This window comes from Rhinoraja longicauda, chromosome 1 (assembly GCF_053455715.1).
Source record: "Rhinoraja longicauda isolate Sanriku21f chromosome 1, sRhiLon1.1, whole genome shotgun sequence".
Classification (NCBI taxonomy): Eukaryota; Metazoa; Chordata; class Chondrichthyes; order Rajiformes; family Arhynchobatidae; genus Rhinoraja; species Rhinoraja longicauda.
The window spans coordinates 48,517,700-48,534,018 of NC_135953.1; the positions used below are offsets into that span (position 1 = coordinate 48,517,700).

At 41.4% G+C, this 16,319-nt stretch overlaps 1 protein-coding gene across 1 annotated transcript; it reads right to left on the reverse strand.

Annotated features, from left to right (window-relative positions):
• Positions 1–431: 431 nt before the first annotated feature.
• On the reverse strand, positions 432–7,695 carry LOC144592300 (granzyme K-like). Its single transcript, XM_078396829.1, has 6 exons — positions 7,638–7,695; positions 4,381–4,537; positions 3,767–3,917; positions 1,344–1,613; positions 879–940; positions 432–552 (listed from the first exon to the last, which is right to left on the reverse strand). Exons 1-6 carry the CDS (start codon positions 7,693–7,695, stop codon positions 432–434), a joined length of 819 nt encoding a protein of 272 aa, XP_078252955.1.
• Between the last annotated feature and the right edge of the window lie 8,624 nt (positions 7,696–16,319).

The window sequence follows — 16,319 nt, forward strand, 5'->3', positions numbered from 1 at the left end:
TGTCATCCGATGTTCATTTATTTCTCATTCCCTCCCTTTCAAAACTCTTAGCGTGTGCAATCCACAACTGGGATCGGAATTGGGCATTGTAAAGTTTCCAGGGTGAACACAGGCGGACCTGGAACGTGGGTGAGGGGGGGGAGAACAAAGGAGGGACTAACGTGGGATACTTTGTAACTTTGTCAGCGCCCTTTACTGTGACTTGTCTCATGTGATAATAAACTATGAATTAATTCATTCATTCCGTTCATTTTCACAATGCATAAATGTTACTTCAGGGAACAGGGAATTTAACAATTCTATTTTTTATTGCAGTTTGCGGTAAAATGTTACACAATGTATTCAAGATATAGATGGAAGCATGCTGGTTATCTAAGCCAATTAATTGAGCATCATAGTTAGCAAAGCAAAGTGAAGTAGCACACTGATTCTCAATACAGCTCTTCATCGGTCATATTGTGAGCCTGAATGGCAATAATTTTCCAAATCCAACAAAGGTATTTATCAGAAACGAAAGTATAAACTCCAGGCTTTTTGGGATCTGCACATAATAATAATAATAATAATGCATTACATTTATATAGCGCTTTTCTAACACTCAAAGACGCTTTACAAGGTTTACTAAAACATAAAAGAAAATAAATAGATAAATGAGTAAACGAAGAGAAAAGGAAAAAGAAGGTGAGGTAACAGTCAGTGATTGAAGGCAGTGCTGAAAAAATGAGACTTCAGTGATGTTTTGAATGTGGTGAGTGAGGAGGAGTCTCTGATGGTTTGGGGTAGTGAGTTCTAGAGTGTGGGAGAAGCGATGGAGAAAGCCCTGTCCCCCCAGGATCTGAGTTTGGTCCGGATGGGGGGGGACAGAGAGAGGGTGGAGAGTGCCAAAGGACACAATCCCCCTGTACTTTCCGTTGCAAACCAAAGGACCTCCTGAATCGTCCTGGAAGAGAAAACAATAAAGGTAACAATTCAGTAGAATTAGATAAAATAATACATCACCAACTTTCAATCTGACAACACATCACAATGTTATATTTATTACCCATGCCCAGCTGGTTTGAGCAGACAGTAATTTCACAACTTGGAGCATATATAATGTGCCTAATCAAATTCACAAAGAGTCTTTAAGTGGAACAGTTTTCTTGAGAGAATAGTAATGTTCAGCTATTTAAAAAAAAAACATTTACAAAAACAAGCTACAATAATGCCAGGCTAAGGCCATTGTGAGGATGGATGGAATGTTTCAATCTGTAGAAGGCACCAGTGAACCATTGGGGCTTTTGCACACACTCCCATGGCTTTATGGCCATTTTACTAATAACAATGCTACACAGCACACTCACCTTGCACGAATCTCCTCGGCCTTCACTGTCACCAGCACAGATCATGTTAGGGGTCACTTCAGGTTGGTGATTGTAATAGTCCTTGCTGTTGCATGTATTACGATCTATTACTTCTACTGTCACCTCTTGAAGTGTGTCAGAGTTATCAAATAAACCTGTTGCTCCCCATCCTGCCACTATGCAGGATGTTCCAGCATCCAGATCTTTGACCATTCCTCCGGGTAGTTTGAGCACTTTCACATAATTGTTGATCATTGCATTATTCTCCAGCTGTGATACAATAACAATTTATTCTCATTCATCAAAGAGTGAAGAATATCTTAAACTATTGCGTTATTCAAAAGAGGTTCGTTAGTTTCCCTATTTAAGTACTTCATTTGCTGAAGTTCTGTCCTTTGCAGAATGAAATGTTTATTTTTCATTTTTTCAGATGATCAGAGACAAGAAAAATTGACCATAAAATGTAATTTCAATTACCCTTCAGGTGATATATGAAAATATTGGTGAGGCTGATGTTCATAAAGCCCTACGCTACTGTTGCGGATGATCGATCGATCGATTGATTGAGTGAGTGAGTGAGTGAGTGTGAGTGAAAGGTTCAGCGGCAAAATGCTCTTCAGCTCACCAAGTCCACATGGATCGCCGATTAACACTAATTTAACCCACTTTCACAGCCATTCCCTACACACTTGGGGCAATTTACAGAGACCAATTAACTTACAAATGCACACATCTTTGGGAATGGGGGGAAAACAAAGTATGGGTTGGTGGCATGGTGGCACAGAGGTAGAGCTACTGCCCTACTGCATCAGAGACCTGGGTTTGATCGTGACTATGGGTACTTGTCTGTACGGAGTTTGTACATTCTCCCCGTGAGAAATAATATAGTTTGAATGTCATTAAAGTGGAACATATTGCAGACAGAATGGTAAAGCTGTCAACAATGAATTTAGTTGTCATGTCATTTGTTTTCTATGAAAAGCTGTGGAGTCAAATCAATGGATATTTTTGTGGCAGAGATAGATAGATTCTTGATTGTATGGGTGTCCAGAGTCATGGGGAAAAGGCAGGGGAATGGGGTTAGGAGGGAAAGATAGATCAGCCATGATTGAATGGTGGAATAAATTTAATGGGCTGAATGATCTAATTCTGCTCCTATCACTTATGACCTGATGATCTTAAATATACTCATAATCTCGCTATGTGTTGCTTTGCTTTTCTTTAGGTTATTTGCTCAAATAGCATTTTGTTTGCCACCATTTTGTTTGCTGCCGTTTTGTTTGCCACCATTTTGTTTGCATTTTGAGCTGCTGAGTAACTGATTTCATGGGTCTTGTTATTAAGTAACAAGTTAAAAACGAGTTATTTTCCATCAAATGAATTTAATTCAAATAAACATGGCTGGCTGTTTTGTATCATTTTACTTTCCAGTGTCTTCAGTGAACTGTACAATAAGGCAGAGTAAAACAAGTGAGTGATACAATATGTTCCTTTCTTCTCTGGGTGGCTTGCTTAAAAATGACCCCTCATATTCCTGCTGGGATGCTGCTGAGGCTGAATGCAGATTGATTGTTGGCAAAAAATTGGATATTATAGAGATTATTATTACAAAGTTGATCTCAGCTCTCTGGAACACTCCTGCAGCTGGAAAGTGGAGGTGTTTTCTTGCAATACAGATAAGAAGAAGGATATGTAATTCAGAACATTTCTTGATCTCATTTGAACATCAGGAAATGTTGATGCTGAAATTTTCTTCATGAACTTCTATCTAATCAATTCTTTAATTCCAAATGTTAAGTTTCCTTAACTTAAAAGGGGACATTTCCTCATCAGTTCAGTGCACCATCTGACCAAGGAGGCTCCAAACTCACACAGAGACATCTGATCTCATCTGTGACTAATACACGATTCTTTTACACAGAAAATGGTGGGTGTCTGAAATATGTTGCAAGGGGTGGTGGTGGATGCAGATTGCTAGTGGTGTTTTTAGACAGACACATGGATATACAGGGGCTGGAGGGATATGGAGCATGTGCAGTTAAAAAGGTTTAGTTTAAGTAGGTACCATGTACGGCACGGACATTACCACCCCAAAGAGCCTGTTCAGTACAATGCTGTTCTATGTGCTACATCCTACAGCTGGTCAGGTTATGGTAGACGAAAAGTAGTGAAAAAAAACACATCAAATGCTCATTCTAATGATCCTTGCTGAGAAACTTCCTGACACATAAAGGAGGAGGACAAGGTTTATTTGATTTCCCCTGGGCCAAACGGCATCCTAGATATCACCGTAAGTAATCTGAAAAATCATTCCCCCAAGACATTGAAAACATAACTGTTATTCTTTTGTGAAATTAAACATTGCTCAATGAGCAAATTAAGAGCTCAGAGCACTGTATACAGATAAGAAAGAAAATTCATACTTCCAGCAGCATGATGTCATTTTCCATAGTTTCACCACTGAATTTTGGATGGGGAATCTGCCTCTTGATATGAAATATTTGTTTACTCGACTCGTTTTGCAAAAAAGAATGTGCCCCAAGAACCACTTGAGACTTCTGTCTGCCATCGTTGCTGTCAATCGAAAATAAACATAATTACACTTTTTCTTAAAAAAAGGCCATTTTCAGAAATTCATCAGGAAGCCAACTAGTAAAAATTAAAATTTGTGGAAATATAAGATATATATATATATACCACATCATATTTGGTAGTTAACAAATGTGTAACTTCCAAAGGGTGATCCGTACCCAATGATAAGCCAAGACTTTGCTCGATTAAAAGTCATTAATGTACCCATCAAAACAAATTGCTTGTAAGTAATACCCTTAAAATACTGAAATCTTGGGTCTGAAATAGGTATCGTATAACTGACCATTCAAATTGAGTCTTTTAAGACAAAAAATGCCATTAACCTGGTGATCTACATATTAATGAAGACATGACAAAACAGGTAGAAAGTGATAATACCACACAGGCTGGGATTAGGGACTGAACACATTAAAGTAAATTTTTATTCATATACCGTAGGTCTTACCTTTCACAGTGAGCTGCAGTTAGAACCCATTTAGGGTTGATCAACGCCCCTCCACAATGATGAATATAACCCTCCCCCATAAACTTTTGGAAGGATGCCATGTAGGGTCTTGAATGACGTACAGCGTCATGACCACCAAAAATTTCATCTCCATGATCTGCAACAGATAAAAGATATTGAACCTTTTTTTTCATATGCAGGCTCTGAAGATAACTGACAAGGCCAGTATTTATTATCCACCCCTAACAAGATTGTGGATAAAATGAAATTATTCTGAATAGATCTTTACGTGATTAATTGAACATTATTATGTAACCAATAATAGAAGTAGAACATTCCAAAAGAGTTGCAGTGAGATTTCATTACAATATCCACTGAAGATTAAGAAAGGTGGAGTTGAATTTCCCTTCTTCATGCAATGACATAGTCTGTACTCGTACGATATTCATCAAGAATTTTATAGCACACAACTTTGGACTGACAAGTGGCAAATTACATTTCACCACATGAGTGTTTGGCAATGACCAAGTCTGAGAAGATGGAACGTTACCTTTTCTCTTTGAAATTTAGTGACAGAACCATAAAGCAAATTGGACCAAAAAATGTAAATATTATGGTTATAAGGGTAAGGGTCAGAGGCTGAACATCCGACTAATGGTCCAATGGTACTTTATTGTCACATGTGCCTGGGTTCAATGAAATTTCTTTGTTGCATACAGTTCAGTAAAAATCTTACTATACTTAAGCACAATCATACTTAAGTACTCTCCCCGTTCCTTTCTACCACCTGCAAGTCGGGAACGGGTTAACAGGCTCTCAACTTGCTTGGAGCACAAATGTTCCAACAACAGTCATAAATTATGGCACCTTCCAGGAAAAGAACAGACTTGATTCATAGGCAATCCAACACCACAGACCTTCACTCCCTTCACCAGTGGCTCATTGTGCCGACAGATTATAACTTTTGCAAAGTCAGTTTATTTCCGAAAGCAGATCTGAAAGTTTTGACCTCTATCAGCAAACAGGACGAAGACAGCAAGGCAGTAATACACTTTCATTCCAAGTCACACACCATCCTGGATTTGCAAATATATTGCCATGCTTACTTCCTCACAAGGTCTAAATCCACACATTCATGCACTGTAGAAATAACTTCAACAAATGTTTTCATCACCTCAAACAAGTGTCTCACTACCATCTTCTCAAAGGCAGTTAGAAATGAGCAATAACTGTTCCTTATGCCAATAACACTCATACTTTTCTAACCACTGGTGTAGCATGGCCACATTCAGAGTATTGAAGGCAGTTTTCATCCCCCATTACAGAAAGGATCGGGGCTTTGGAATGGTTACAGAGAAGGTTAACCAGAATGCTGGCTGGGTTAGAGGATAGTAGCTACACAGAGAGGTTGGACAGACTTGGATTGTTTTCTCTGGAGCATTGGAAGTTGCATGGAGACTTGATAGAAGTGTATAAAATTATGAGAGACATTGATAGGGTAGACAGACAAACGTTTTCTCAAGGTGGAAATGTCAAAGATTAGCGAAAATAGCTTTAAAATCAGAGGGGCAAAGTTAAAGGAGAAGTGCAGGGCAAGTTTTCACACAGAGAGTGGCTGGTGCCAGGAACATGCTGCCAGTGGTGATGGTGGAAGCAGATACGATAGTGACATTTAAAATACTTTTGGATAGGTACATGGAAATGTAGGAAATGGAAAGGCATTGATCACGTGCAGGCAAAGGAGATTAACCTGACATCATGTTCAACACAAACATTGTGGGCTGAAGGGTCTGTTCTTGTGCTGTACTATAGACAATAGACAATAGCAGCAGGAGTAGGCCATTCGGCCCTTCGAGCCAGCACCACCATTCAATGTGATCATGGCCGATCATTCTCAATCAGTACCCCGTTCCTGCCTTCTCCCCATACCCCCTGACTCCACTATCCTTAAGAGCTCTATTTAGGTCTCTCTTGAATGCATTCAGAGAATTGGCCTCCACTGCCTTCTGAGGCAGTGAATTCCACACATTTACAACTCTCTGACTGAAAAAGTTTTTCCTCATCTCCGTTCTAAATGGCCTACCCCTTATTCTTAAACTGTGGCCCCTGGTTCTGCACTCCCCCAACATTGGGAACAAGTTTCCTGCCTCTAACGTGTCCAACCCCTTAATAATTTTATATGTTTCGATAAGATCCTCTCACATCCTTCTAAATTCCAGTGTATACAAGCCTAGCCGCTCCAGTCTTTCAACATACGACAGTCCCGCCATTCCGGGAATTAACCTAGTAAACCTACGCTGCACGCCCTCCTTACTGTTCTATGTTCAGTGTATATTGTATGTTCTATATTCACTGGCTGCTCTGTGTTCCTTCTGCAGGATAACCTATAGCAACTTACCAAAGTTCCTTTATCAGCACTCCTAAGCTGCAACGTGGACAATCTTGGAAGCAAGTGCAGCAGAAACATGGGAACCTCACCACTTACAAATAGATCAAGATTCAAGATTCAATTTACCATACAGTCATACTAAGTGAAAAGCAACAAGACCCACAAGTAAAATTTAACATAAACATCCACCACAGCAGATTCCACATTCCTCACTGTGAGGAAGGTAATAAAGTTCAATCAACATCCTCTTTGTTCACCCGCAGTCAGGGCTGTTGAACCCTCCGCAGTCGCCGCTGCCGATGGTCCGATGCCCAAGCCCTTGGATGATCGAACTCCAGCGTCGGGATGGTTGACTAACTCTCTGCAGCATGGAGCTCCCGAGTCGGCCTCTTCTTACCAGAGACCGCGAGCTTCACGATGAGAAAGTCCACATGCCCCGCAGTTGGAGCTCTTCACAGACGATCCTCGGCAAAGGATTGCAGCTCCCGATGGTAAGTGCGCGCCGAGCCCGTGGCTTGAAGCGCCGGGCCGGTCTCCAGGAAAGGCCACCAACTCCTCGACGTTAGGCCGCAGAGGGGACAGAGATATGCACGGAGAAAAATTGCATTTCTGTTGAAATAAGAGATTGAAAAAAAGTTTCCCCTAATTCCCTCCCCGCCACCCCCCACATAAAACAAACCAAGAAACACTGAAATATACTTGTAACACATTTTAAAATAAGTAGAATAAGTAGAAAGGGCAGACAGACTGCTGGCAAGGCAGCCACTGTGGTGACACCACCCGATGTAACACCTAAAGTAACAACTTTACTGAAATAAATTATAACATGAATATAATAAGGTTAAATATTCCTTATTTTGTTACTTACAGGATGGACTTAGAAAGATGATAACTAGCAAAACATGCAGATTGTACAGTCGTTTCATCTTTACTTCTTGTGCAATCACACACTAAATGATGCCAAACATTCTTGGGTAATTTATATTAAACTCAGTGGGGAGTGGTTAATTAATTTTAATGCCACACCTGTGATAGGTTGGATTTGCACATTTTCTAATGTGTATTCACTGTAAGCCATGTAGCAGGCTCAGAGCAAACCAGAACATTGAATCAAATATTAGGCGTTTCACAAAGGTTGGTCTTCAGTTTAGTTTAGTTTAGTTTAGCTTATTATTGTCACGTGTGCTGTAGTGAGGGAAGGTGAAAAGCTTTTGTTCGCATGCTATCCAGTCAAAGAAAAGACAATGCATGATCATAATCAAGCCGTCCAGAGTGCACAGCTAAAAGGTACAACATTGGCGCCACCTGGTGGTGATGAGTAAGGGTGTCAAGAGTTATGGCCCCTCCTCTCTCCTAGCCTTCTCCCCCCCCCCCCCCCTCCCCTCCCCATTCTCCATAGATGGATAAGGGAGAACCAGTGGATGTGTTATATCTGGACTTCCAGAAGGCTTTCGACAAGGTCCCACATAAGAGATTAGTATGCAAACTTAAAGCACACGGTATTGTGGGTTCAGTATTGATGTGGATAGAGAACTGGCTGGCAGACAGGAAGCAAAGAGTAGGAATAAACGGGTCCTTTTCAGAATGGCAGGCAGTGACTAGTGGGGTACCGCAAGGCTCAGTGCTGGGACCCCAGCTATTTACAATATATATTAATGATTTGGACGAGGTAATTGAATGCAACATCTCAACGTTTGCGGATGACACGAAGCTCGGGGGCAGTGTTAGCTGTGAGGGGGATGCTAGGAGGCTGCAACGTGACTTGGATAGGTTAGATGAGTGGGCAAATGCATGGCAGATGCAGTATAATGTGGATAAATGTGAGGTTATCCACTTTGGTGGCAAGAACAGGAAAGCAGACTATTATCTGAATGGTGGCCGATTAGGAGAAGGGGAGATGCAACGAGACCTGGGTGTCGTGGTACACCAGTCATTGAAAGTAGGCATGCAGGTGCAGCAGGCAGAGAAGAAAGCGAATGGTATGTTGCCATTCATAACGAGGGGATTTGATTATAGGAGCAGGGAGCTTCTGCTGCAGTTGTACAGGGCATTGGTGAGACCACACCTGGAGTATTGCGTACAGTTTTGGTCCCCTAATCGGAGGAAATACATTCTTGCCATAGAGGGAGTACAGAGAAGGTTCACCAGATTGATTCCTGGGATGGCAGGACTTTCATATGAAGAAAAACTGGATAGACTCGGCTTGTACTCGCTGGAATTTAGAAGATTGAGGGAGGATCTTATAGAAACTTACAAAATTCTTAAGGGATTGGACAGGCTAGATGCAGGAAGATTGTTCCCGATGTTGGGGAAGTCCAGAACAAGGGGTCACAGTTTAAGGATAGGGGGGAAGTCTTTTAGGACCGAGATGAGATGGGTTTTTTTCACACAGAGAGTGGTGAATCTGTGGAATTCTCTGCCACAGAAGGTAGTTGAGGCCAGTTCATTTGCTATATTTAAGAGGGAGTTAGATGTGGCCCTGGTGGCTAAAGGGATCAGGGGGTATGGAGAGAAGGCAGGTACGGGATACTGAGTTAGATGATCAGCCATGATCACATTGAATGGCGGTGCAGGCTCGAAGGGCCGAATGGCCTACTCCTGCACCTATTTTCTATGTTTCTATCCTGTGTAAAAAGGCAAGGGAATTAAGTAGTTCATGAGGCACTGCCTCCCTTTGTCATTTATATACGTTGGATATCAGGAATGAAAACCATAGACTACTCTGTCATGGAACAGAAAATAGCATTCGATCCCATGAGCATGTTCTTTTATTCAAAAAGGCTTTAGTTAATTCAACTTTCTTGCCCAATCGCTATAGCTTTAACTCCCAGCTTTGAATATATTCATGGAAACAGAAGCACAGTTTTCTTGAACAAGGAACTGCAAAAACAGGGTAAGGGATTCTACATTTTTTCCAACGCATTGGAGAAGATAAACTGATTCACTCTTCTTTCCTGGACGAGTTGCAGGTTAGAAATGTTTTTCAAGATCAGGAAATCAGAAAAAGGTGCGGAAAGATTGGTAATTGCTCCTTTGTATCATTTTTAAGAAAGATATAAGTAAGGATAAACAGAGAATTAAAAACATGTAGAATTGCAGAACCAAACAAAACCCAAAATGTTTGTTTCTGATGGCAGTGATAAAATGCATGAAATTAATTGTTAAAATAGCAGTGTGGGAATAACAGGTTTCGTTACATTTCTCACACGGATGAAACAAAAACCACCACAAAAGGCAACAAGTGCAGTTCTTTGAAACAAGCTTTTCATAAGTTTATAAGTTGTTGGAGCAGATACAAAATGCGGGAGTAATTCAGGTTTTGGTTCGAGACCCTTCTTCAGACTGAAAAAGGGTCTCAACCCAAAACGTCACCCATTCCTTCCCTCCAGAGATACTGCCTGTTCCGCTGAGTTATTTCAGCATTGAGATTCTATCTGCAGATGAATGTGTCATTAATGATGAAACCCACCAGTACCACCAAACTGGTCTTTAAAAGTGAGCTTTGCAACAGCCTTCTTAATAATTTATGATGGTGTTTTACAGTGTTCATTGCTTTACTGAAACCTTTTGCAATGATGTGTTCAAGTTTCTCACACAACAACAACAGTGCAAGTGAAGTCTATCCAATGTAAATGCAGATCATAAAAAACCAGGACTATATGTTGCGGGAGCAGAAGTGATCCATTTGACCTTTTGAACCCATTTCATCATTCATTGGCACAGGTGGTGCAATTGTAGAGCTACTGCCTTACAGTGCCAGAGACCTGGATTCGATCCTGACCAAAGGTGTTGTCTGTATGGAGCTTGTACGTTCTCCCTGTGACCTGCATTGGTTTTCTCTGAGTGCTCCGGTTTCCACCCACACTCCAAAGACGTACAAGTGTGTAGGTTAATTGGCTTCGGTGAAATATGTAAATTGTCCCTACTATGTGTAGGAGAGTGTTAGTGTGCAGAGATGACTGGTTGGCGCAGACACGGTGCACTGTATCTCTAAGCAAAATCTCCAAACTATACTAAACTAAATTGGTTCATAGTTAATCTTCTACCTCAATTTAATCTTCCTGCACTATCTCCATTTGCCTTGAACCCCTTGTGTCCAGAAAACTATCAACCTTTGTTCTGAATATGCTCAAAGACTAAACATCCATGGTCTCTGGGAAAGAGAATTTAGGGTTTTATGACCTTCTAAGTGAAGGCCTGGTTCACCGCTGTGTGCAGAAGATAAAACTGTTCAATGAACTTTGAAATTTGTTGGCAGAGGAAAGCGAAGCATTCGAAGGGAACTTATGCTGTCACAGGGAGAACATGCAAACTCCACACAGACAGCACACAAGGTCAGGATTCAACCTAGACTCCTGGCACTGTGAGGCAGCAGGTCTACCACCACAGTTCAACCTTTTGGTTCAATTTTGACTGTTGGTGTGATATCAATTGAAATATGAATAACATGTTGCCACGTTTAGTCATAAATACATAGTTCATTAACGGACAGGTTTTCATATCTGTTATTCACATAACTAGATATCTGCGCTAGATCAAATTGATTTTCATCAGTGGAATATAATTCAGAGAAGGAATTATATCATCCTGTGTAAAAAGGCAATTAAATTAAGTAGTTCATGGGGCACTGCCTCCCTTTGTCATTTATATACGTTGGATATGAGGAATGAAAACCATTGACTATTCTGACATGGAACAAAAAATAGCATTCGATCCCATGAGCTTGTTCTTTTGTTTAAAAAGGTTTTTGTTGATTCAACTTTCTTGCCCAATCCCTATAGCTTTAACTCCCAGCTTTGAATATATTCAAGGAATCAGAGCACAGTTTTCTTGAACAAGGAACTACAAAAACAGGGTAAGGGATTCAACATTTTTTCCAACGCATTGGAGAAGATAAACTGCTTCACTCTTCTTTCCCGGACGAGTTGCAGGTTAGAAATGTTTTTAAAGATCAGGAAATCAGAAAAAGGTGCGGAAAGATTGGTAATTGCACCTTTGTATCATTTTTAGGAAAGATATAAGTAAGGATGAACAGAGAATTAAAAACATGTAGAATTGCAGAACCAAAAAAAACCCAAAATGTTTGTTTTTGATGGCAGTGATAAAATGCGTGAAATTAATTGTTAAAATAGCAGTGTGGGAATAACAGGTTTCGTTACATTTCTCACACGGATGAAACAAAAACCACCACAAAAGGCAACAAGTTCAGTTCTTTGAAACAAGCTTTTCATAAGTTTATAAGTTATTGGAGCAGATACAAAATGCTGGAGTAATTCAGGTTTTGGATCGAGACCCTTCTTCAGACTGAAAAAGGGTCTCAACCCAAAACGTCACCCATTCCTTCCCTCCAGAGATACTGCCTGTTCCGCTGAGTTATTTCTCCGCTGAGGTCAAACTAGCCAATAATACAAAGGAGGATAGTAAAAGCTTTTTTAGGTATGTGAAGAGGAAAAAAATAGTCAAGGCAAATGTGGGTCCCTTGAAGACAGAAGCAGGGGAATTTATTATGGGGAACAAGGAAATGGCAGACGAGTTGAACCGGTACTTTGGATTTGTATTCACTAAGGAAGATACAAACAATCTCCCAGATGTTCTAGTGGCCAGAGATCCTAGGGTGACAGAGGAACTGGAGGAAATCCACAATAGGCAGGAAAACGTTTTGGGTAGAATGATGGGACTCAAGGCTGATAAATCCCCAGGACCTGATGGTCTGCATCCCAGGGTGCTTAAGGAGCTGGCTCTAGAAATTGTGGACGCATTAGTGATTATTTTTCAATGTTCTATAGATTCCGGGTCAGTTCCTGTGGATTGGAGGGTAGCTAATGTTATCCCACTTTTCAAGAAAGGAGGAAGAGAGAAAACGGGAAATTAGAGACCAGTTCGTCTGACATCAGTGGTGGGGAAGATGCTGGAGTCAATTATAAAAGATGAAATTGCGGAGCATTTGGATCGCAGTAACAGGATCGTTCCGAGTCAGCATGGATTTGCGAAAGGGAAATCGTGCTTGACTAATCTACTGGAATTTTTTGAGGTTGTAACTAGGAAAATTGACAGGGGAGAGCCGGTGGATATGGTGTATCTCGACTTTCATAAAGCCTTCGACAAGGTCCCACATAGGAGATTGGTGGGCAAAATTAGAGCACATGGTATTGGAGGTAGGGTACTGGCATGGATAGAAAGTTGGTTGACAGACAGAAAGCAGAGTGGGGATAAATGGGTCCCTTTCAGAAGGGCAGGCAGTGACTAGTGGGGTACCGCAAGGCTTGGTGTTGGGACCGCAGCTATTTACAATATACATCAATGACTTGGATGAAGAGATTAAAAGTACCATTAGCAAATTTGCCGATGATACAAAGCTAGGTGGCAGTGTGAACTGTGAGGAAGATGCTATGAGGTTGCAGGGTGAATTGGACAGGTTGTGTGAGTGGGCGGATGCATGGCAGATGCAGTTTAATGTAGATAAGTGTGAGGTTATCCACTTTGGTGGTAAAAATAGGAAGGCAGATTATTATCTGAATGGTGTCAAGTTAGGAAAAGGGGACGTACAACGTGATCTGGGTGTCTTAATGCATCAGTCACTGAAAGGAAGCATGCAGGTACAGCAGGCAGTGAAGAAAGCCAATGGAATGTTGGCCTTCATAACAAGAGGAGTTGAGTATAGGAGCAAATAGGTCCTTCTGCAGTTGGACTGGGCCCTGGAGTACTGTGTGCAGTTTTGGTCTCCAAATTTGAGGAAGGATATTCTTGCTATTGAGGGCGTGCAGTGTAGGTTTACTAGGTTAATTCCCAGAATGGCAGTACTGTCATATGTTGAAAGACTGGAGCGACTAGGTTTGTATACACTGGAATTTAGAAGGATGAGAGGGGATCTTATCGAAACGTATAAGATTATTAAGGGGTTGGACACGTTAGAGGCAGGAAACATGTTCCCAATGTTGGGGGAGTCCAGAACCAGGGGCCACAGTTTAAGAATAAGGGGTAGGCCATTTAGAACAGAGATGAGGAAAAACTGTTTTAGTCAGACAGTTGTGAATCTGTGGAATTCTCTGCCTCAGAGGGCAGTGGAGGCCAATTCTCTGAATACATTCAAGAGAGAGCACATATTCTCTATTGTCTATTGTGTCTACCTTCGGTGTAAACCAGTGTCTGCAGTTCCTTCTTACACAGATGTAGGAGCAGAATTAGGCCATTTGGGCCATCACGTCTACACCACCATTCAATCATGGCTGATCTATCTTTCTCTCTCAACCACATTCTCCCCATAACCCTTGACACCCATACTAATCATGAGCCTATTAATCTCCAACCTGTAAATATCCATTGACCTGGTCTCCACCGCCTTCTGAGGCAATGAATTCCACATTCTTGAACTAGGTATTGACTCCTTCACAAAGATTCAAGAATCAAAAGTCAAGAGTGTTGCATTGTCATATATGTTCTGAAACGGAACAATGAAATTCTTATTTGCAACAGCACACAGGTATGTAAACATGATACTCTGTAAATCCCAGAACAAACAAAAAAGTTCAGTATATAACAATAACAACAAACAAATAAATAGACAATAATAGTGCATAGTCAAATATCCCCGCGTCTATATAGCTTGGAGCCTATTTGGAGGTTGTAGTGTTTAACAGCCTGATGGTTGTCGGGAAGAAGCTGCTCCTGAACCTGGACGTTACAGTTTTCAGGCTCCTATTCTTTCTTCCAGATGACAGGAGTGAAATGATAGTGTGGCCAGGGTGGTGTGAGTCTCTGAAGATGTTGGCTGACGATTTGAGGTAGTGACTCTTGTAGATCTCTTCAATGGTGGGAAGCTCAGTTCCTCTGATGGACCGGGCAGTGTACACCAATTTTTGCAGTCTTCCTCATTCCTGGGCATTCGAGTTGCCGAACCAGGCTGTGATGCAACCAGTCAATGTGCTCTCTACTGCACATATAGAAGCATAGAAACACAGAAAATAGGTGCAGGAGGAGGCCATTCATCCTTTTGAGCCAGCACCGCCATTCACTGTGACCATGGCTGATCATCCACAATCAGTAACCCATGCCCAACTTCTCCCCGTATCCCTTGATTCCACTAGCCCCCAGAGCTCTATCTAACTCTCTCTTAAATTCATCCAGTGATTTGGCCTCCACTGCCCTCTGTGGCAGAGAATTCCACAAACTCACAACTCTCTGAGTGAAAAAGTTCCTTCTCACCTCAGTTTTAAATGGCCTCCCCTTTATTCTAAGACTGTGGCCCTTGGTTCTGGACTCGCACAATATTGGGAACATTTTTCCTGCATCTAGTTTGTCCATCTAATTTTATATGTCTCTATAAGATCCCCTCTCATCCTTCTAAATTCCAGTGAATACAAGTCTAGTCTTTTCAATCTTTCCTCATATGACAGACCCGCCATCCCAGCGATATGTAGATGTGACAACAGATGTCAACAAGTATCCTTTGACATACCAAATCTCCTAAATGTTCTAAGGAAGTAGCGGCATTTATGGCCTTCCTTTATGATTAATGTGCCTTCAAATTCAACATGAGGTTTGGACAAAGGAGGATGAATCACATGTATATTACAAACTAAAGTTGATTTTAAAGATATGAGGCTGAAATTCAGTGTTGCAACTCTAATGGGTGAAACCACAAGTGATTAGTTCCTACACTGCACAAAGTTTGTCCGCCCTCAAAGGGCAAGACATTTCCTTGTGTAATTGAATGAAAGAGGCAAAAGAAATAAAAGTAAAGGTAAAACAGAGGATCTGCATAAATCCAAAAAAAAGGTAGCAAGCCTGGGACTCAAAAGATAACATAATAATGCAATCATAAGGAAAGCCCATCAATGCCTCTACTTCTTCAGAAGATTGAACAGATTTATTATGTCGATGAATACTCTCTTGAACTTTTACAATTGTACATTAGGGAGCACATTAACCAGTTGCATCACGTCCTGGTTGAGCAACTCGAATGCACTGGAGATTACGAAAGGTGGTGGACACTGCCAAGCCCATCATGGGTACTGACCTTCCCATTTTTGATGGGATCTATAGGAGGCTCTGCCACGAAAAGGCAGCCAGCATCATCAAAGACCCACATTGCCCTGACCATGCTCTCATCTGGTGCAAAGGTAGAGTTGCTGCCTAACAGCGCCAGAGACCCAGTTCAACCTGACTACGGGTACTTGTCTGTACGGAGTTTGTACGTTCTCCCCACGACCGCATGGGTTCTCTCTCTGTGCTCTGGTTGCTTCCCAACACCAAAGACATGCAGGTTTGTAGGTTAATTGGCTTTAGTAAGAATTATAAATGGGATAGTGCAAGTGTACAGGGATCACTGGTTGGTGAGGAGTCAGTGGGCCGAAGGGCCTGTTCCGCACTCTTTCTCTGAACTAAACTAATCTACCTCACCCTTCGATTTCATACGGGTCTAAAAACTGTGACCCCCAGGTTCAATAATAGTTTCTTCCCAACATCCATCAGGCTATTGAACACTCCAAAAACAACTAAACTTCGAACTACAAATTCTCCTGGTTGCACTAGGAACTCAGGGATTTTGTTT